At 28.8% G+C, this 22,059-nt stretch overlaps 2 protein-coding genes across 2 annotated transcripts; one reads left to right on the top strand and one right to left on the bottom strand.

Moving 5' to 3' along the window:
* The first annotated feature begins 16,825 nt into the window (after positions 1-16,825).
* Positions 16,826-20,247, top strand: LOC112277113 (26S proteasome regulatory subunit 6A homolog). Its single transcript, XM_024509094.2, has 10 exons — positions 16,826-17,093; positions 17,206-17,322; positions 17,703-17,810; positions 17,923-18,114; positions 18,468-18,659; positions 18,837-18,955; positions 19,094-19,181; positions 19,353-19,472; positions 19,629-19,769; positions 19,977-20,247. Exons 1-10 carry the CDS (start codon positions 16,980-16,982, stop codon positions 20,052-20,054), a joined length of 1,269 nt encoding a protein of 422 aa, XP_024364862.1. The 5' UTR covers positions 16,826-16,979; the 3' UTR covers positions 20,055-20,247.
* Positions 20,248-20,689: 442 nt separating this feature from the next.
* LOC112277114 (protein RALF-like 34) lies at positions 20,690-21,825 on the bottom strand. Its single transcript, XM_024509095.3, has one exon. The coding sequence runs from the start codon at positions 21,517-21,519 to the stop codon at positions 21,226-21,228; it is 294 nt and encodes a 97-aa protein (XP_024364863.1). The 5' UTR covers positions 21,520-21,825; the 3' UTR covers positions 20,690-21,225.
* Between the last annotated feature and the right edge of the window lie 234 nt (positions 21,826-22,059).

The raw sequence follows: 22,059 nt of genomic DNA, 5'->3' as shown, positions 1-22,059 counted from the left end.
CATGTGCTGATAGTAATAATAAATAATATTTTAAAGCTATTAAGGTAAAATATTCAAGATCCTCTGTTACAAAACTACCAAGTCCCAATAATGAGTGACCCCAATGAGTTTGAAAAATCATGCCATAGTGTTTATAAAAGCTTATATACAAAATTTGTAACGTCTACAAATGCAATAGAAGCTCCAAATTCTTTATTAACTATCATACATTACATTGGTAGCATTTTCTATAAATAAAGGACTTATCTATCTTTTTAATTTTAATGATGTTAAAAAAACCATTGAAGAAATGGCCAAAGATAAAGTTTTTAGTCTATATGGCATTGAAAATATAATTTTTTAAAGAATTATAGAATATCATTGGTGACAATTAAACATACATGATCAGCCAAAATTTTGAAAATGATTACTTTTTTCATAGAATTGTGAAGAGACATATTATTCTTCTTCATAAACAAGATGAAAAGTTCAAAGTATTTTCTTTCTTGTAAGATGAATTGGCTCTTTATAAGCTATTTACAAAATCAAGACTTTATATAGGTTTTTATTAATTAAATAAATTATTATATTTAACTCAATATGAAGTGATTGATTAATAAGTTGTTATTTTTGAAAAAAAAATATATTAAAATATCAATCTTAAGATAATTATAATAATTCTTTTGGTTAAATAGATTATAGATATTTTATAATTTATAAAAATTTAAAAATATAGATATAGATTGAAGTATGCTAAATGAAATTCTTACAAAATATGATGGTCTTAAGGACAAGAAATAAAAGAATGTAAATAACCAAGTGAAACATTTTTCAAAGAAAGATGACAAAATAAATAAATAAATAAATAAACATGTAAATTCAAGAAAAAATTGAAATGGCTATTGCTAAAGACTTAAAACCTAAAAAAGCTTGAAACTAAAGTAGAACTAAGAATTTTTTTTTCAAGAACCAAGAAAGCTTCATTATTATTTCTATATATACTATTGAATAAGGAGCTATGTCACAACGTTCTATAAGATCTTTGACACATGTCCAACTTATAAGATAAGTTATTATATGTATACTACATAGTTACCTTGTACTATAGGTCACCAACATATATAATACATTGTTGTGTTAAGAAGTGGTATACTATATAAAAATAATATAAAATATCATAAAAATTTTATTTGCAATAAAAAGAAAGAAAGAAAGAAAGAATAAAAAAATAGTTACAGATATGAATGAAGATAGGTTGGTATGAGCTTAAGATGGAGTAGTATGGTATTAAATAAAGTATGGGCTGAGGTGGAGTGACATAGGCTGGTGTTGACTTTTGGACCACTCTCTTCTTCTCCTTTGCATGGGCTTTTCTCCTTAAAAATAAAAACAAAGCAAGCTACTCTTCATGATTTTTCTTCTTTGAAGGTTTTTTTCATAGTATATTTTGAATTTGAATTTTAAATTTTGAAGAAACGTCCTTCTCTTTATAAGCTTTTCAAAAAGCTTTTACTTGCTTTGAGAGAAGTTAGTATGAATTTGTGGTATCTTTTTGAATAAAGAAAGAACCAACCACTCTTTATGATTTTTCTTTGGATGTTTTTTCATAATTTACTTTGAATTTGGATTTGAAATTTTGATTTTGATTTTATTTTATTTATAATATTGTTTGAAAGCTCTTATTTATTCTAAAAAAATAAGTATAAAATTATAGTACCTTTTTAGATAAAAAAGAGCCAATTACTATTCATAGTTATTTTTTAGAGATTTTTTTATAGTCTCACTAATATATATATATATATATATATATATATATATATATATTTCTATAATTACCTATATAATTAGGTAGAAGTAAATAAATATAGATTAATTTCATAATATCTTTTAAAGAAGATTCTTAGAAGCTTTATAGACAAGGTTTTGACTTTACACATGTATTTTAGTTAATTTATAGGTTAGAAACTTGATCAACAAGTTAAACACATGCCACATATATTGGTAGTTTATAGAACAAGTTAACTATGTGGCACACATATAGAAAACTTGTTTTGCAAGTTAAGAGATGTGTCTAGCAAAGTAAGCACATGTTGGAGGTCTTATAGAACATTGCCATGTAGCTTTTAATTAGATAGTATATATGAAGGCAAGAGTGTAGCCTTCTTCACTCTTGTCAATACCTTTCTAGTCTTTAGTCTTGTCTCAAGACTTTGTAGTCTTCTCGTCTTTGATAATAGCCATTCTAATTCAATAAATTATAATATTTGTGGATTATTTATCTGTAAAGAAATAATTTAATTTTCTAATACTATTTTTTATTTTATTTTAAAGAGAGTGGATTATCTTTTTTTGTAGAAAATTTTATTTGATATTAGAGGCTCTAAATTATCTTCGTCTAATTTAACTTTTTAAATTTACTTGAGTTATCTATGGATGAAAAGAAAGATTATGGATGCTACTCTTAGCAGAAGTGAGAATACATTTGTAACTATTGCAGATCTTCACGAGCTTGTCAATACTCTAAGAATAAAAATCTTTCATATTTTTAATGTGAATTATAGAGGCACTATTCCTACACTCATGGAAGAAGTCAATAAAGTTCAAAGTTTGTGCTAAGAAGTTATACAATTAAGAGAAGCAAGCAAATCAAGTTCACAATGAGTCTTGCTACTACAAGTATAAGAGAGGCAAAGATAAATATGTTACAGAAGTTTTTTGGAACAAGATCAAAATTTTGAGGATTTTTATAATAAGTAAAGTTCTATTTAAGGTTGCATTCTTTTCAATATCATGATGGATTTACTTAAGTTGGATTCATCGAAGCACTTCTTTTTAAATGTGTTCTTTCTTGATTTGTACCTTTGATAAAAAAGAATTCACAATTATTCTATGATTTGAATTTAATCTTAGAAGTATTTGTATCTATATTTAGAAAAAGTGATTGAAAAAAGGTGGTAGAAACCAAATTCATATTACTATAATGAGGATTATATTTAATCACTACATATGCTATTGAATTCTAAAATCTTGCTTGTGGCATGGATTCGGATGATATAGCATTTATCAACCAATTTCAATATGGATTGAAAGACAATACCAAAGATTAATTGTTGATAATGCCAAGAATAGATTTATTATAGAAATTTATTACTTAAGCTATTGCATGCAAGAATTGACTCTTTAAAAGATGTTGTTATATAGTAATACAATTATATGGTGAAAAATGAAAATATGGATATTATTATAGAAGAGCGTAGTAGAAAGATGTAGAAAAATAAAAATAAATAATAAGGAGGTAATAAAAGATTTAGTCTTAATATTGTCTTTTTAGAAAAAAGAGTTCTATTTGCTTTGTACAAATATAAATACCTCAAATTAAATAAAATGAGATAAGTAATTAACATAGACATATTTAAAAAGAAATCATCAATAGGATCAAGAAAAAATTACCTTAATTACCACATATTAATATCCAAAGAAGATCAGTTATTAACTTGGGTCAAAATCAGACCTTGAGGCACAAAACCATGTACCTATGGCAACTCGAAGGTTTTTTGGTAGTTTAAAGAGCGGAATTTGAGAGAAAACTTGTAAAAAGATTTTAAAGCATTGATTTTATATCAATTTAGTTAATATTTAAATTTTGGAGAATTTTCAAAATTAATAATGTTCTTCATTGAATTAGATTTAAAAAAATGAGATTATGTTTTCAAAACTAAAGATTTCTTGAATTCTATGGTATGTCTACAAATAAAATTTGATTAAAAAGTTGATATACTAGTTGTAAATGTGTGTACAAATTTTGAGGTCAATTGAACTATTAGATTGTAGTAAGTAAAGGTTTTTGTGGATTAAAATCTCAAAAATTAGAGTTTGAGGATAAGTGAGTATTTTTAAAATCTTTAGCAATTTTTTAATTGGATTGAAGTGTTTTTTTTTTTTTTTTTTTTTTTTTTTTTTGTATAGAGGCTAGACTTGATTTACATCAATTTTATTGAATTTTTGAAGCAATTCAGTGGATGAAGAAAGAGATATTGGTATTAGAAATTCAATACTTAGATTGGAGTAGAAGGCAAGACAACCTCTAAGTAGAATTTAGGATTGATCTTCTAAGTTTGATCTTCTTCAAATTTTTTGTGCTTATTGCCAACTTAATTTTTGAGAGGTGTGTAAAATCTTAAGTAAGATCAATAGTATAATCAATAGATATTGACATTTTAAACTGCCCTAGGATTAGGTTAATTTGTTTAGGGTTTGGTTTAGGATTTAGGATTTATTTAGGATTTAGGATTTGTTTAGGATTTGATTTAAGATTTAGTTGGACTTTAGTCTAGAATTTAATTAAGATTTATTACGATTTCAATTAGAACTAAAGTAGGATTTGGTTAGGATTTATTTAAAATTTATTTAATATTTTTCTAATATTTTTTAAGGATTTCTTGTGGATTTCTTTTAGATTTTTTTAAGAGTTCTTTAAGGTCTATTTATTATTTCTTTATAATTTATTTATAATTTCTTTAAAAATTCTTTAGAATTTCTTTATGTTTCTTTTGTAATTTTTTTAAATATTTCTTTTGGATTTGATTAAAGCTTGATTAGCATTATTAGAGTTTAATTGGAGTTTATTTATGATTCTATTAGAGTTGCTAGGATCTTATTGTTGCAATTTTCTTTCTACCTTCCACATCTAGATATCTAATGCATTCTCAAGCAAGACTTTATGTAATACAACAATGCTAAGAATAAAGATTTGATTGAAAAAATATTAATCAAACTATAATAACATCTTTTGAGATTTTAGAAGCTTACTCAACTAGACTAAAGTCTATGCAAATTGACACAATATATTTTAAACTTCTTATTGAGTAAGAAAAGACTTGTCATTGTCTAAAAGAATTATGTCTATATAGTGGAGAATCTACATACTATACTAAATATTATTTAAAGAAATAATACAATCACAAAATAAGAAGCATAGTTACAAAAAAAGATAAGATGTCAAAAAATGAGTTTCTATAGCTACAATAGGAAATCTATGGCTAGAATCGTATGTAACACCTAGTAAAGGTCTTATTCTTTCTTTAGATTCTTCACCTTGTTTTACAATAGAAGTTTGTTTAGAACCAAAAAATCATAAAGTCTTAGCCTTATTAGATTCAAGAATCTTAGTTTGTTTTTATAAACAAAGACTTTGTCAAAAAATAAGATATATTTTTAGTTAAAAAAGTCAAACATGATCATGTAGAAATAATAGATGATCATTTGTTATCTTCTAGAGATGTTATACATAATTTTTTTATTTAGATATAATAACTAGTGGTTTTAATAGCTTAATAATATTTATTTTGATTAAATCTCCTTTTAATCTGATTATTTTAGAATTATCATGGCTAAAAAAAATTATCCCTCATATATTATATTTCTTGTAATTTTGATTTTTTCTATAGTTTAGTTGAAGATTTTGTTGGGTAAATAGAAACTTATAAGACTAATATATCCAAATTATTATTGATAGCTACAAGAGCTTTCATGCATATTGCAAAAAAATAGTCAAATTTTACTATGTTTGTCACACCTATTATTATTGGAGAAAAGTTTTTAAGTGGTATTATAAGCCAATATCAAGATTATTAAGATACTTTTGAAAAAAAAATGCAGATATTCTTCCAAAGCATCATCCCTATGATTATTCTATTGATCTTTAAGAAGAAGCTCAATGACTATTTGGACCAATCTATAGCTTATCACAAAAAAAATTGGCTATATTCAAGAAATACATTGATAAGAATTTGGCTAAGAACTTCATATGCTATTCTAAATCTCTAGCCAAGGCTTCTATCTTATTTGTGAAGAAAAAAAATAAATCTCTATGGATGTATGTAGATTCTCAAGGACTCAACAAGATTACCATGAAGAATAGGTATCCTTTATCTTTCATTTTAGGACTTCTTAATCAACTAAATCAAACAAAGATCTATATGAAAATAGATCTATGAAGAGTATATAACCTAGTATGCATTAAAAAAAGAGATGAATTGAAGAATATATTTTAAACTAAATATGGAAATTTTGAATATAATGTCATGACTTTTGGAGTCACAAATGTACCAACTACTTTTCAACGTGTTATAAATAATATCTTTTGTGAATTTTTTGATGAATTTGTTGTTTATTATTTAGATGACATCCTAATCTACTCTAAAAATATAAAAAAATATGAAGTTCATATTTCTTTTGTGTTACAAAAATTAAAAAATACAAGATTATACACCAAGTTAAAAAAGTGTATATTTTATATTATTGAAGTTGACTTCTTAGGATACATTATTTCAAATGATGGCCTTATGATGAATGTTCAGAAGGTCTAAACTATTATAGATTGAAAGATTTCAAAAAAAATTAAAGATGTGCAATGTTTTTTAGAATTTACTAATTATCACTAGATTTTCATTAAAAACTTTTATAAATTTGTAGTTCTCGTTATATCTAACTTATAAAGACAAGCTTTAGTGGAATGAAGAAGCTAAAGCCTCTTTTGAAACCTTAAAGACAACATATAGTTTTGCACTAATTTTTCATTATGTCGACTTTTTTAAGATATTTTTTTTATAAAAATAGATGCATTGGACTTTGCTATGGCTATAATTTTGTCAGAAATGGGAGCAGATAACAAACTCCATCTTGTAGATTTTTATTCAATTTTTTTTAAGTAATTGAGATTAATTATGAAATTCATGACAAAGATCTTCTTGCCATTATAGATTCATTTCAAAAATGGCATCATTATCTAAAAAGAACTACTAGACCAATCACCGTTGTTGTGATGTAACATGGATAATAAGTGAAAGGGTGAAGAAAATATCATGTTTTGAGGATCTCACTTCAAAAATATTATAGCAAATTATCTTGGAAAAATAGATATTAGTCAAAGGGTAGAAAAATCAAAGGTGCTAATGCTGCCAATTTGCAAATTATGCTTCTATTTACTTTGGAAGGCCATAAATAAGATAAAACAAGGTAGATTAGAAAAATAAAGGATATAGGCATGTGTAGGGAGGATTTAGGAGCTCAAATTAGTAAAAATTATCTCAAGAAGACAAAAGTTGATACCCAAAGAGGACCGGTTATGAACCTGAGTCGAAATCAGACCCTGAGGCACAAAACCGCACTCTGACGGCGACTCAAGGGTTCTTCGGGAGATCGGAGAGCCGAATTAGGGGGAAGACTTGTGGAGAAATTTTTGAGAGGTGATTTTGTGTCGTTTGGATCAGTATTGGATTTTTGAGGGATTTTCAAAGCAAGTGATGTTCTCTGTGAATTTAGATCTTTGAGAAATAAAACCGATTTATAAATTTTTGAATTTCGTGACTTTTGTAGCATTTTTATGGGTGAAAATTTAGAAACTTATTGGTATGCTGGTTGTAAATTTGTACAAGAGATTTGAAGTCAATCGAATGGCTAGATTGATACATATGAAGGTTTTTGTGGGCTAAGGTCTCAGGATTTAGGGTTTTGAGGACCCATAAGGTTTTCTTAGATATCTAGCAATTTGCCAATTGGATTGGAGAGATTTTTGGTTTTATTAGTAGAAGACTTGATTTTCCATATGCAAGTAAAATTTAAAAGCAATCGAACGGTGGAAAAAGGAGATATTGGTACTAGAAGTTTGACATTAGATTAGAGAAGGAGAGGCCAGCCAACATCTGAGCGGAATTTTGAGGTCATCCACTAATTGGTAAGTGCGATTTTCTTCAAAATTTGTATGCTTGTTGCTAACTTAAATTCCAAGAAGTATACAAATTTTGAATTAGAATCAATGATTCAATCTTTAGTTATTTAAATTTCAAATCTGTGATTAGAATTTGGTTTGGATTAGGATTTGATTAAGGTTTGGAGTTAGGGTTAAGTTAGGATTTGGTTTAGGGTTTAGGATTTGATTAGGATTAGAGTTTGGTTAGGATTTAGAGTTAAAATTTGACTAGGATTTGACTAGGATTTGTTTAGGGTTTGTCTAGGGTTTGATTAAGGTTGGATTAGGATTAGGATTTGGTTAGAATTTAAGATTTATTTAGATTTTTGTTAGGATTTGACTAAGTTTTCTTCAATATTCTTTTATATTTCTTTAGGATTTCCTTGTGTTTCTTTTATAACTTCAATAAAATTTAATTGAGCTTGCTTAATGTTTGATTATGATTGTTAAAGTTTAATTGCAATTTCTCTATAATCCTATTGGATTGTTAGGACCTTTTGTTGCAATTTTCTTTTCCCTTCTACAGCCAAGTACCCAGTGCATTTTCAAGCAAGACTTCACGTAATACGACACTGTATATATAGATCACAAGAACATCAAATACCTTATATCAGCATTTATATTAAATCATCGCTATGTCCATTAAAGCATGTTTTTATTGTGATTTGATTTTAAGATCACTTATTAAGTAGTAAAATAATAAGGTTTATGAGATGTCTTTATTAGAAATTCTTATCTTATACTCAAAGTAAGCAGTGCAGCTTTTGATCAATAAAGAATAATTTTCTTTAAACTAGAGTATTTTCATCTTTGAACAATGAAATCAACATTGACTTTTAATTCAACCTTGGTCAAATGAATCCAATGAAGTATGTCTTGTGATCTTTTTATTCATAATATTAAGAATAATTCTTTTAAATCTTATGATACTTTTAAATTTCAGTTTAAGAATAATCTATTTTATTTTAAAAGATAACTATATATTTTAAAAGGAAAAGCACGATTATATATTCTTTAAGCTTGTCATGACTTTCCAAAAATCAAATATTTTAGATACAATAATACTTTGGATTTAATATCTAAAAATTTTTAGTGACTTCAAATGTGGAAGGTAGTCAAAGACTTTCTGCAATCATATGATATTTGTCTAAAATCCAAAATTCCTTGTCATTGACCTTATAAACTTCCTTGGTAATTACCTATTTTGACACAACTATGGTCTTTTGTTTCTATAGTATTTATTACAAATCTTCTTATCTTAGCTTTGTATGATTCTATATTTAGGATAGTATTATGGATATAAATATATAAACCAATAATTATTCATATGATTTAGATAATAATAAGTAAAAGTAAGTCAATTCCATAATATCTTCTATAGAAGCTTTTTAGAAGCTTCATAGATACTCTTTTGATTTTATAAGTGTCTTTAATTGATTTTTTAGGTTAAAAATGTAATTAATAAGTTGGCCATATAACACATATGTTGATAGCTTAAAGAATAAGCTAACTATATAGCATGCTTATAGAAAACTTGCCTTGTAAGCTAAAGTGTATATTTTGTAAAGTCAACACATATTAGAGGTCCTATAAGAAATCTCCATATAGCTCCTAATTAGATAATATACATAGAGGCAAGAGTGAAGCCCTCTTGACTCTTGTCAACTCTTTTCTTGCTTCTAGTCTACATTTAAGAGTCTCTAATTTCCTTATCATTTGGCAATACCCATTCCAGTTTTTTTTTTAATATACATACTACTTTATTTCTATTTTTTCACTTTTCTTTTAATACAAATTTTTCAAGTTTATGTATCTTCTTCCAGTTCATGTCTTTAACAGATAATAGATCATTTTACCAAGATGGTATATTTTGTATTATGTACAAAATTTATAATAGGTGAAGAAACAACTAAGCTTTTTCTTGACAACATCTAGTAATATCATAGATTGCTCAAAAATATTAAATCAAATAAGAGGACTCAATTTGTATCTAGATATTAGAGAATCCTTTTTAAGCTTCTAAAGGTAGATATAAAGCTCTTTTCAATTTTTCATCTTCAAATTGATGTGCAAATAGAACAAATAAATTGATTTTTTGAATAGTATTTGAGGTGTACCATCAACTATCATCAAGATGATTGAATAAGTCTTTTGCCATTGATACAGTTTGCATACAATAACTTGGTATATTCTTCTATTCAACAAACATTTTTTTTTTACAAATTATGATTATTATCTATGACTTGATATTTTTGGCTTTTCAAAAGTTGATAATATTATAATAAAGATTTGATAAATCATTTGTTAAGGCTACATACAATAATAAAGATGTAATTAAAAGAAATTCAAGAATAAGAAAAGATCAGTGTCGATGCGTATTGCAAGAAACAACCATAATTTAATATAGATGAGAAGGTATGATTATTTTGTCGCAATATCAAGACTAATTGTCTTTATGACATATTGGACTATTGTAAGCTTGAATCTTTTTTCTTTAAGTGAATAAGTCAATTGTGTTGCTTATATATATTGGAGTCTATGAAGATCCATTCTATATTTTACATATCTTTTTTTGAACCATATAAGATAGTGAATATCTCTAAAAGAAGGCAAATGCTACTTCTTCTTGTAAAAGTAGATAATAATCAAGAATTCAAGATGGAAGAAGTCTTTGATTTAAGGCAATTCTAAAATAGATTAAAATATCTTATTTATTGATAAAAATATAATAATAGTAATTAAATATGGTGGCCAATAAAGAATCTTATAAATGCAATAAAAAAGATTGAGGTTTTTCATCAATGATATCTATTAAAACTAAGATAATGAACACTAAGATCCATGAAAGATAATGACCACTCTTTGTGGAATTCATCCCTAAAAAAGAAGATAATATCATAGATATATATATTTTCAACAATAATTACTTATATAATTAAGTAGAAGTAGATAAACATAGATTAATTTCATAATATCTTCTAAAGTAGATTCTTAGAAGCTTAAAATACATGGTTTTGAATTTATAAGTGTTTATAGTTGATTAATAGGTTAGAAACTTGGTCAATAAGTTAGCCATGTACCATACATATTGATAGCTTATCGAACAATCTAATTATATGGTGCACATATGAAAAACTTACCTTTCAAATTAAGACATGTATTTAGCAAAGTCAATACCTGTTGGAAGTCATATAGATCATTGCCACATAGCTTATAATTAGATAATATATATGGAGGCAAGAGAGAAGGCTTCTTCACTCTTATCAATGCTTTTTTAGTCCTTAGTTTTATCTTAAGTCTTTATAGTCTTTTTGTCTTTGGCAATAGCCATTCTAATTCAATAAATTATCATGTTTGAGTAATTTTTTAATCCTTTTGAGGGACACGAGAGCGTATTAAGGATTTCTTTCTTAAAAATTTATGTCCTTAATACATAGTATATTTCAAATTTGGATATGATATTTTGAGAAGTTTTTTTTTTTTTTTTTTTTTTTTTTTTTTTTTTTTTTATAAGTTTTTAAAATTCTCTCATATATATTGAAAGGAATTGATATGAAATTATAGTGAATTTATTTTTTATAAAGAAGAGTCATTTGCCTTGTATTAACATAATCTATAGCTTTGCTTACTTATTTAATATATTATAGAAAATTTTGATAAACAAGATTTGATATTTATTTGTATGAGCATAATAGCGCTCAAAAGAGCCATCATATGCTAAAATCTAATGAAGTATGGAGCTATGGCATTTATTTGAGTAAAGAAAAGGATATCAATTGCTACATACTATCAAGATTTACCATATACATATGAGACAGTGGAATTCATTTGGATGAAAGGCAATATTTGACCATATTTAGTTATAACTAAAATCCTTGTATTTTTTTTGAGTATTTTTTTTTTATTTTTATCTTGACCACATAAAAAACTTGTTTGTTTAATTTTCAATCTATCAATTACTTACAAAGATATAAAGAATAAAATTCATCTCTATATGGCTTCTAAAAAGCTTTTTAATGAGATATTATTAGATCTACTTATTTTTATTTATTTATATCTAATCATTTTAATCTAAATAAAAATACATGTCTATGACATTATGCCTTCATTTAGGAATGAATTCCATTAAGAGCAGTTATTACATAGTGAAGAAGTCTAAAATACAAAAAATTATATTTTCTAAATATTTTAATATATATTTTTTTTTAAGATATTTGATAGATTTTGTTAACTACTCATAATACTCTATACTAGAATCAAAAGAGTACTCTAATATTTAATCATTGTTTAAAATTTTTTAACTTTTTTTCAAATAAAATATTTTAAATATTATCAAAGATTGCTCTTACTTCTAATAATATTTCCAAATATTTTTAGTCTCTTTCAAGGTTTTCATATCAAGCACACAATATTTCACTATTTATTCAAAAAATAATATATATTTTTAGAAGTTATTTATCTTTATTATATTATCTTGAAGGTTGTAAAAATTACTTTATTACATTTGTAAGATTCTTGTTTGGCTCCCTTATACATTTATCAATATCATATCCATCTCAATGTATAAGATATTAAAATATATTTTGATATTACTTTGAATCTAAGATTTCTTCAATCTCAAACTCTTGATTATTATCTACTTTTAAAGAAAAATATAATATTTGTTTTTTTTTTTAGTATATATACTATCTTTTATGGCTCAAGAAGAGATACATGGAATATATGATCGATCTTCATAGATTATAATAAGTATAATCAATAAGCAACTAGATTAATTTGTTCACAAATAGAAAATGTTATAAGTATATAATATCCAACTTGTTGTAAAGGCCATTAATCTTGATATCACAACAAAGTAACTATACCTTGTCACCATATTAAATTGAGGTTGTTTCTTATAATACATATCTATGTTAATTCTTTGTTGTTTTTGAATTTTTTTGAATTATAATTTTATTTTTATATGTAACTTTGATAAATAATTTGTTAAATTTTTTACCACTTCATTACTTAAATACATTTGAGAAGTTAAAAGTGTCAATTTTTTGATGATAACTATATCAACAAAAAAAATTATAAAATAGAAGAATTTATCTTGTTATTATAAATAAACTTACAAATGGCAAAAAACAAATTCTAATAATCTTGATGGTAATTTATAAAATATATTAGATATTTCTCTAAAAATAGATTTGATTGCTTCATTTATCTATTAATTTGAAGTTAGATAAAAAAAGATGATTTTATATCCACCTTAAATATTTTGAATTTTTTTTTTTAAATCTTAATACAAATATTTAATGTCTTTATTGGATATAATATTCTTTGATTATCAATGATGGCAATAAATATTATCAAAAAAAACTTTAATTTTTTTTCATCCCTAATAATCTTTTCACATAGTACAAAATATACCATCTTAGTAAAATAATCTGTTATGACAAATATATACTCAGATGAACTTAAAATTGAAAAAATCCTTGATAAAATCTGTAGAAAAAATAGACCATGGTTGTTTTGTATCGATAATGGTTAGAGAAGTTTATAAGATTGATATTAAGGAATTTTTGATCTCAAACAAATATAACATGATAGTACAAAGTCTTTAACTACCTTTTATATTTAAACAACCAAAAATATCTTACGATTAATTCTTGTTGTATTCAAAGTATCCTATAGCTGAAAAATTATGAATAGCTTAAAAAACTTGAGCATCTTTCAAAATAGAGGATTTTTTTTTTTTTTTTTTTTTTTTTTTTTTTACATTCAAAGTTGGAAATATCATGAGATTTTGAATAATTGTTCTTAATATCACATATAAGAGCATCTAAGGATATGTTCAATTGAATTTGTCCAAGATATGTTGAATCAACAATTATTGTTGATTTCATTGCTTGAAGATAAAATTTCTTTGTCTTTAAAAGGATAGTTTATTTTTGATTAAAAGTTGTATTTTTTCCTTTTGGAAAAGATAATAACATCTATAAAGGCTATATATTAAATCTTATTATTTTTTTGAACAATGAATGATATAAAATACAGATCTTGGCAAAGACATGCTTCAACATGCTTGTTGACAATTTAAAATATATGTTGACATTAAATTCTTAAGATTATTGTGACCTATATAAATAATTATTAGATTAAAGGTTTTTTTTTAGAAAATGACACCATTCTTGAAATAAATCCACAATTGTAAAAATCACTTCGTCTTGAATCTTGTAATTAATCTTGGTTGTTAGAAATTTTTTAAATGAAAAGAAAAAAGGTGAAGTTTTTTACCTACTTCTATTTGTGATAATATTATAATCATGGCATATTTGAGTGCATTTATTATCATAAAAAATACCTTAAAGAAGTCAATATAAAATAAGATTGATGCAAAAATAAAAGTTACCTTTAAAGCTTTAAATACTTATTGCACTTCATTATTCTACTCAAGTTTGTCTTTACAAGTCTAATAAGTTAGTAGAGCTACAACTTGAAAAAAATTCTTGATAAAAATCTAATAGTAATTAATAAATTTGAAGAAAATATTGAATATTTTTTTATTATTTTAAAAATCTTTTAATCTATGATGATTTGGATTATTTTAAGATCCATTATAAGACTACCATTTGATATGATATATCTTAAGAATTCAACTTAAATAGTTTAAAATACACACAATTCTATCTTGGTATAAAGTCTTGTATTTGTAAATTTGTGTAACCTCCATCCAAGAAGAAGTTCATACTCTTTTGTGTTTTTATACTAAATTTGAATATTATCTAGATAATAAAAAATATTATCATCTAAAAACTTTCAAAAAATAATAGTCATAAGATATTGAAAAGAAATTGACTCATTTATGAATCTAAAAGGCATAACATTGAATTTAAAACACTCAATTTTGGTTTAAAATGTTATCTTTCATTCATTTCTTATTTAAATTCATAATAAGTTGTTTCTCTTAGTACATTTATTTTTGTATAAATCTTGGCTTGATTCAATCAATCAAAAAGTATAGATATCAAAGGTAGCAAATACCTATTCTTGATGGTGATCTTGTTGAATTTGATAATTTAGACACATCCGTAATTTTCTATGTTTTTTCTTTATAAATAAGATAGGAGCTCATGCTAGAATCTACTTACTTTTATTTTTATTTTTATTCTAATCTACTTACTTTTATCAAAATCTCTCTCTCTCTCTCTCTCTCTCTATATATATATATATATACATATATATTGTGATAAATAACTAAATTTTATTTAAACATAGATTTCTAAGCATAAGGAGAAGTTCAAATCACAAATTATAGTAAAATAAATAAGATCTGGGCTTCTATGGTATCTTTTATATATCTAATTTATTCTTATTTTTATTTTTATTTTAATAAATTTTGGAATAATTTTTATAAAATAATTTAGAAATTTCTATTGAATTTTTTATAAAAATAAAAGTATAGCCTTTTTATAGTCAAATAATATTCAAAGAATCAAAAACTATTTTAGAGATTATTTCATTCTTTATTATTGAATAAAGTAAAATTAAAGTAATTTTTTAAATATTTTTAAAAATGATAAATTATTCTTAGAAGTATTATAATTATTTATTTAGTTTTTAAATATTAAAAAAGATACACTATTTAATTTGTATTGATGAACAAAAATTTAATTTCAATAATTCAAGATCTAATTAAAAATCTATATTATAGTATAAAGCTATTTATTAATTAATTTTTTTCATCACAACAACTTATAAAATTAAGCAATATGATTTAAAAATTAAATTAGAATGGCTTTGAAAAACATATAAAATAATAATAATAATAATTATTATTAAATTATAGTATTTTTATAATTACTAAACTTATTTTGGATCCTAATATGTATTTTTGGTCAACAATGGAAGAAATAATGATTTATTTAGTAAAACTTTATAAAATTCTAATTTATAAAAATTATACTAAATTTAATTTTAACACCATAAAATAAAATTCTATTCTAAAATCAAAAGATTTATTACATTGATAAGATGTATGGTTTATACCATGTGTATACAAAGAAATTGAGTTTATTTGGCTCATTATGCATGAAGATGCTTTAGTATCACCTAGAAAAGAATTTGTTTTTCAAATATTAGATATGTATTATTATGTATAAGTAACACATTTAGTTTTGATGCAAAAGTGTAAAGTAACTTCTATATTAGAACACTGATTTAGTCTAGATTAGTTAAATATGACCAAATATCATAAAAAGTCACATGCAAAAAGCTAGAAAAACAACCAAAACAATAAGATGTCAGTTTTGATAATATGGTAATATTCTAATAACTTATAATAATTGAATTTTTTATGATAATATTAAAATTTTCTCTTAGTTTGTATTTATATATATATATTCTCAAAAATATCTATTCATTTATTTATTTCATAATTACTTCTATATGAAGTATATTTTTATTTATAATCCCAAAATTAAAATCTACAAAAATAAAATAAATAAAAACATATAAATTAATTAAATAAATATTAATAATATTAATAATAATTTTTTTACATATTTTATTGTGTAACAATTATGTGAAAAAATTCATTCTTTTTAACCACAATTTTTGAGAACCGTGATGTGGTCACCTTTTTTCACTGTGTGGACACGCACTCCATGCCCTGCACCTCCGCATACACACGGTATATTTATTTATTACAATGAAATATTTTAGGATGAACTTACAATCAAATATTTCATAAACAAAATTAACAAGCTTTTTAAAGAGAAATAAAAGAATTACGTGGAATATATTATTAAAATTAGTTAAATGTAATCAAAAAAAACGAAAAAAAGGAAATAAATGTCAAAAAACATTGCATATAAATCTATTATTGTAAATTTATTCATTTTTTTTTTTTTTTTTTTTTTTTTTTTTTATGTATATTAGAATTTTATTGTATGTATGCAGGGTGTGTCGCACTCGATGTGCATGCAGTGCAAGAGGGTGTCCACCGAGCTGATTGCAGATTCGGATGAAAGATGCCAAATGGATGAATACATTCGATGGATGATAACAGTCAACTCCCTTCCTCTTCACAAGATCGAAGCTTGAAACCCTAATTGCAGAGTTATGCGGAAATCAAGCAGTGTGGGCGTGAAAATGTGCTCGGGACACCGCGATGATTGTTAATCAAAAGTAAGACAATTGCGAGCTCTTGAAGAAGAAGAAGACGAGAAAAGAGGAGGAAGTGACACGCAGAAGGGCGTTCAACATGAACGAGGAGGACATCTTCGGAGACGATGCCTCCGACGAGCTAGCGAGGTTGACACCGGAAGATATTCAGCGAAGAGGCCGATTACTGGAGAATGAGACCCGCATCTTGAAGGTACTTTCTGCACTTTTCATACTCGTGGTTTCAACGTTGCAAGTTTTTGTTAGTCTGTGGACTTTTTGATTGTAATTCACTGATTCTTGGATGCTGTTGGAAATTGGTGTAGGACGAGACACAGAGGTTGACTCTCGAGCACGATGCTATGAAGGAAAAAATTAATGAGAATCAGGAGAAGATCAAACTCAATAAACAGCTGCCTTACCTAGTTGGAAACATTGTGGAGGTTGGTGTTGTCCACTTGTCATTTATTGGATGCATCAGTAGCTTTGAATTTATTTGGCAAGCAATGTGTCAAGGCTGGGGTTAACATGCTTTTGTTTCGTTTCGAGTAGAGTTGATGGGTTCAATATGTATCATGAAATTAGTCTTGACGATACTGATCACGGAAGTGTGGGCTTGGCTTAGGGTTTTGCTGATTTCTTAGTTTCGAATCCATAGTGATATAATTCAACGTCGACTTAATGATTGACGCGTGCTGTCAAATGCAGCACCTTGTACGTTATCGAGAAAGTAGCTCTCGTGTTTTTATTCCACAGCTTAATTCCTGTTTTTCGTTGCAACCGGTTGTCAGATATTTTTTAAGTTGATTTCGGTGCCCTGCAGATATTGGACGTCAATCCAGAAGATGAAGCTGAAGAGGATGGTGCTAATGTTGATTTGGACTCTCAAAGGAGAGGAAAGTGTGTCGTCTTGAAGACATCCACACGTCAAGTAAGTTATATCCACATTGAGATTCTCTGGCAGTGACGTTTTCCACATGTGACTGTCAATATGAATTTAATTTATATCATGTTGCACTGACATCATTTTTTTGTGTGTACAGACGATCTTCTTGCCTGTAGTTGGTCTAGTCGATCCAGATAGTTTGAAGCCCGGTGATTTGGTTGGAGTAAACAAGGACAGCTACCTGATTCTGGATACACTGCCTTCGGAATATGACTCACGTGTAAAAGCTATGGAGGTCGACGAGAAGCCTGCAGAGGTGTATTCAGATATTGGTGGTCTCGATAAGCAGGTGGGTTTGTCATATGTTTGAGCTCAGAGTACTTGCTTGGTTTCCGCCAGTCGTCATTATGATTATTCAGAATCCGTTGTTTTACTATAATTATTTTAATTTTTTCTTTCCTGTGCTTAAGGGCATTCAGGATGTTGGTAACTGTAAGGTGCATGATCTCTGTAAGGTTCATCGTGAGGGATATGTGATGGGCTCTCTTGCTTTCATGTGGCGGTCATTGCCACTCTCCTTGTTTCTGCTCGTATGCACTCGTGAGATGAGATTTTGGCATGCGTTTACCTTGAATGGATCATGTTACTTTCGTGTTGTCAGTTCTCATTCCTGGAAGTCTGCCTGCTATTTTCGCATGATAGATTCAAGAGTTGATGGAAGCCATCGTACTACCTATGACCCACAAAGAACGGTTCGATAGCTTAGGTGTCCGACCACCCAAAGGAGTGTTATTATATGGCCCACCAGGTACTGGCAAGACCCTCATGGCTCGTGCATGCGCAGCTCAAACAAATGCTACTTATTTAAAGCTTGCTGGACCTCAGCTCGTCCAGGTGATTTCTTGGTTTTACTTGTTTATCTATGGACTCTCGTCAGTTCTGGTTTAGGATGTTGTTTTGCCTTAACGCCTTTGTCATTTACTTAATTTTTCCATGGGTGGAGTCATCTTGTTCATTTATCCTGGTCAAGGCTCTTCATTGACTACAAGATATCCTGATACGTAATCACAGATGTTTATTGGAGATGGTGCAAAACTTGTGAGGGACGCGTTCCAGCTAGCAAAGGAAAAAGCTCCCTGTATCATCTTCATTGATGAAGTAGATGCAATTGGTACTAAGCGTTTTGACAGGTTTGTAATGTTCTCTTCAAAGTGTCTATACAGAACATCTTGTAGAGCGTTTTTAGAGGAAGGGTACACTTATCTTGGTCAAATTGATTATATTATGACAATCTTATTTGTGACTTGATCTTCGGTTTATGTTGGCAGTGAAGTAAGTGGAGATCGTGAAGTGCAGAGAACTATGCTGGAGTTGCTTAATCAGCTGGATGGATTCAGCAGTGATGAGCGCATTAAAGTGAGCCTTGAAATATCATTATTATTTCTCCATTCTTCACATAATGATTTCTCAAATGCTCTATTATTTGCTTGTCTATAATCAGTCAAGGTTGAAGTCCTAGTCGTGGGTGTAGCCGTGCGGGCTGAGGAGGAAATTTTAGGAACTAATTCTTGAATGTTTCATGAACAGGTTATAGCAGCCACGAATAGAGCAGATATTTTAGATCCTGCACTGATGCGGTCAGGACGTATAGATAGAAAAATTGAGTTCCCTCATCCAACCGAGGAGGCACGGGCACGTATCTTGCAGGTATGAATACTTGACACGGGCATGCACATGCAAAGTGATTATGAACTGGGTAAAGCCTCTTGTTTGCAATGACGTGCTTGTTCAGTCATATGATTTACGTAGAGGCTTACTACTTAGTTTTCATTTTCAATAATTTTCTTGGACTTTCTACCGCAGATTCATTCGAGGAAAATGAATTTAAGGCCTGATGTCAACTTTGAGGAGTTGGCTCGCTCAACAGATGACTTTAACGGAGCTCAATTGAAGGCTGTGTGTATTGAGGCCGGAATGTTGGCGCTTCGCCGTGATGCCACGGAAGTAAGTTATTCAAGGAGCATTTTCATACTATGCTAGTCTTGTATCAATCTTAATTTTCTGTTCGATTGAAAGTCAATCAATGTTGAATTGTTGCATCATCAATGTTTTTCTAATTCTGTGTCGTTCGATACAAGATTGTGTTAGGAAAAACTCTCTCTATTCTTTCTTATTGTTATTTTTTGCTAACATGTATGTGTGTCGCCACAGATAACTCACGAAGACTTCAACGAGGGTATTACTCAAGTACAAGCGAAAAAAAAAGCCAGTCTTAACTACTACGCTTAATCACTCTCTCCTAGTAGACTCCAGGATTAAATATATGCCCTGATATTCCCAAAAGAGTCTGGAAGGCAATAGATGAACTGGCATTTTTACCTTGCCTTGTAAATGATACTGCGATATGTTTAGATACATTGCTGTTGTATTCAAACACTCAATATTCTTTTGTGCCTTATTAAGACCAATCTTATTTTGATAAGCTGTACGGGGACCTGTTTACTGACTTTGGTCAATTTTATTCTGGTCCTTGTTGGTATGTAACAGAAGCGACAGTTTCTCATGGCCTAATAGGGTTCACTGGAAAATTCCGAAGTCTGCACTCAATCTAGCTCAATTATTGTACCTGAAGAGTATTTAATGAGGTGGGATAAGGAGATTGCCATTACCGTCGGCCATTTATTATGAACTGTTAGTTATCTCTAAGGTAATGCTGCCTAAGAATGCATATCTTTTACAGGGGTTATAAAAATGAGACGAGATAACTTTTCTCACAAATCATACATACACGTAGCCATTAGTAACCACTTTTATTTTGACTCACACTAGATTTGATGTAGGGCTGAGCATCGTCCAAATTTAATATGAACTGTGAAGCAAGAAGAATATGCTTGAAGTGTGAAAACAACGGACGAGACAGGTGATGAAGAATACCAAGCCTTATCAACGGGACTAAATCCGTGTTCCAAATGCTACTGTTCCAAACCTACGTCACACTCGGAATCGAACTTCTTATAAGATGACTCCGGCATGAGCTCTAACAGTGGCCAAGTTTATTGAAACAGATGCGCTCCAATGCAGAAACAGTGACTTCAGCTCAAATAGTAGAGACTACTCCCTCTCCGCCTCCGCCCGTCTGTCGAAAATTACAAAGAAACTACCCCACAATGGCGCATTACCTCAAGATTAAGCTACAGCATAACCAAAGCGAATAACTCTGAACTCATTAAAGTAACCAGGAAGAGGAAGCTACATTGTGCTTTCAGCCCCTCACCATGGCATGCAGTTTTTCCTCTGCATAAAAGGACGCAAGAACAGCATCCTCCACCATAGACATCTTGAGCTCCAAAACCGATCGCGCAAACAGCGCCACTTCAATATCAAAACCTCTAAATCATCCAAACCCCAAAAGCCGAAACAACATACAGTGCGAAGTCGAAGCTTCACGGAAAACCCTGGATCAGCCGCGGGCACAACGAGTGATCTGGGAGCAACTCCTGACGTACGGCTGCGGGGTCCCGGACGACTGGCAATTGGTGGTGTAGTAGCTCCGGCCAGAGGAGGAGGCGGGGCACGGCGCCCGGTCGGCGTTCAGTGACCCATAGCTGATGTAGTAGTTTGGCGCCGCAGCAAGGACACGATGAGCATCGGGGTAAATTGCACCGGGGCTGAAACCAAGCTGCTGCTCAGCTTGGATACCCATGACAAGCAAACCCATGAGGGCAACCACGAGAACGCTCCTCCACACCGCCATCGCCGCAGCCCCTCCTGCTTTTTTTAATAGCTACCTCCCCTCTGCTTGTTAAGCTGCAGCCCAGCTTGCGGTGATCCAAGCCACAGAGCGAAGCACCAACGTTTGAACAACACTCCAACAACCCAACTCGCAGCAGCAGGAATAGTCCGGGTAGCTGATGGTGTTGTGAGCCGGGGATGAGCTCGTCGTCTGCACTCCCTGCGAGCTGCGTGATGGAGCTCCATGATACATACGGATGCGCCGTGAGCTGGCTCCTGTCAGGCAGTCAGGCAGTCGCAAGCAGGGTCGGGCAACCGACCAGGAGGGGGAAACGGCCTTGGGAATGGAGACACCTGAGCCACGCCTTCATTCCACCTCTTCATACCCCACACACGTTTTTGTCTTCGCTTTAATTTCCATCTTAACTGCACATATACACCCATGTATGTAAGCACGAAAAGTCTTAATTTCCATTTTAATTGTGCCTATGTAGAATTATGTTTGTATTAGCCGATAGAATGGATCAAATTTATAAATCATATTAATGCAAGCTTGTAATGC

The sequence above is a fragment of the Physcomitrium patens genome, chromosome 25 (genome assembly GCF_059467195.1).
Source record: "Physcomitrium patens ecotype Gransden chromosome 25, ASM5946719v1, whole genome shotgun sequence".
In the NCBI taxonomy this organism is placed as follows: domain Eukaryota; kingdom Viridiplantae; phylum Streptophyta; class Bryopsida; order Funariales; family Funariaceae; genus Physcomitrium; species Physcomitrium patens.
This window is presented reverse-complemented; position numbering and strand designations above follow the sequence as displayed.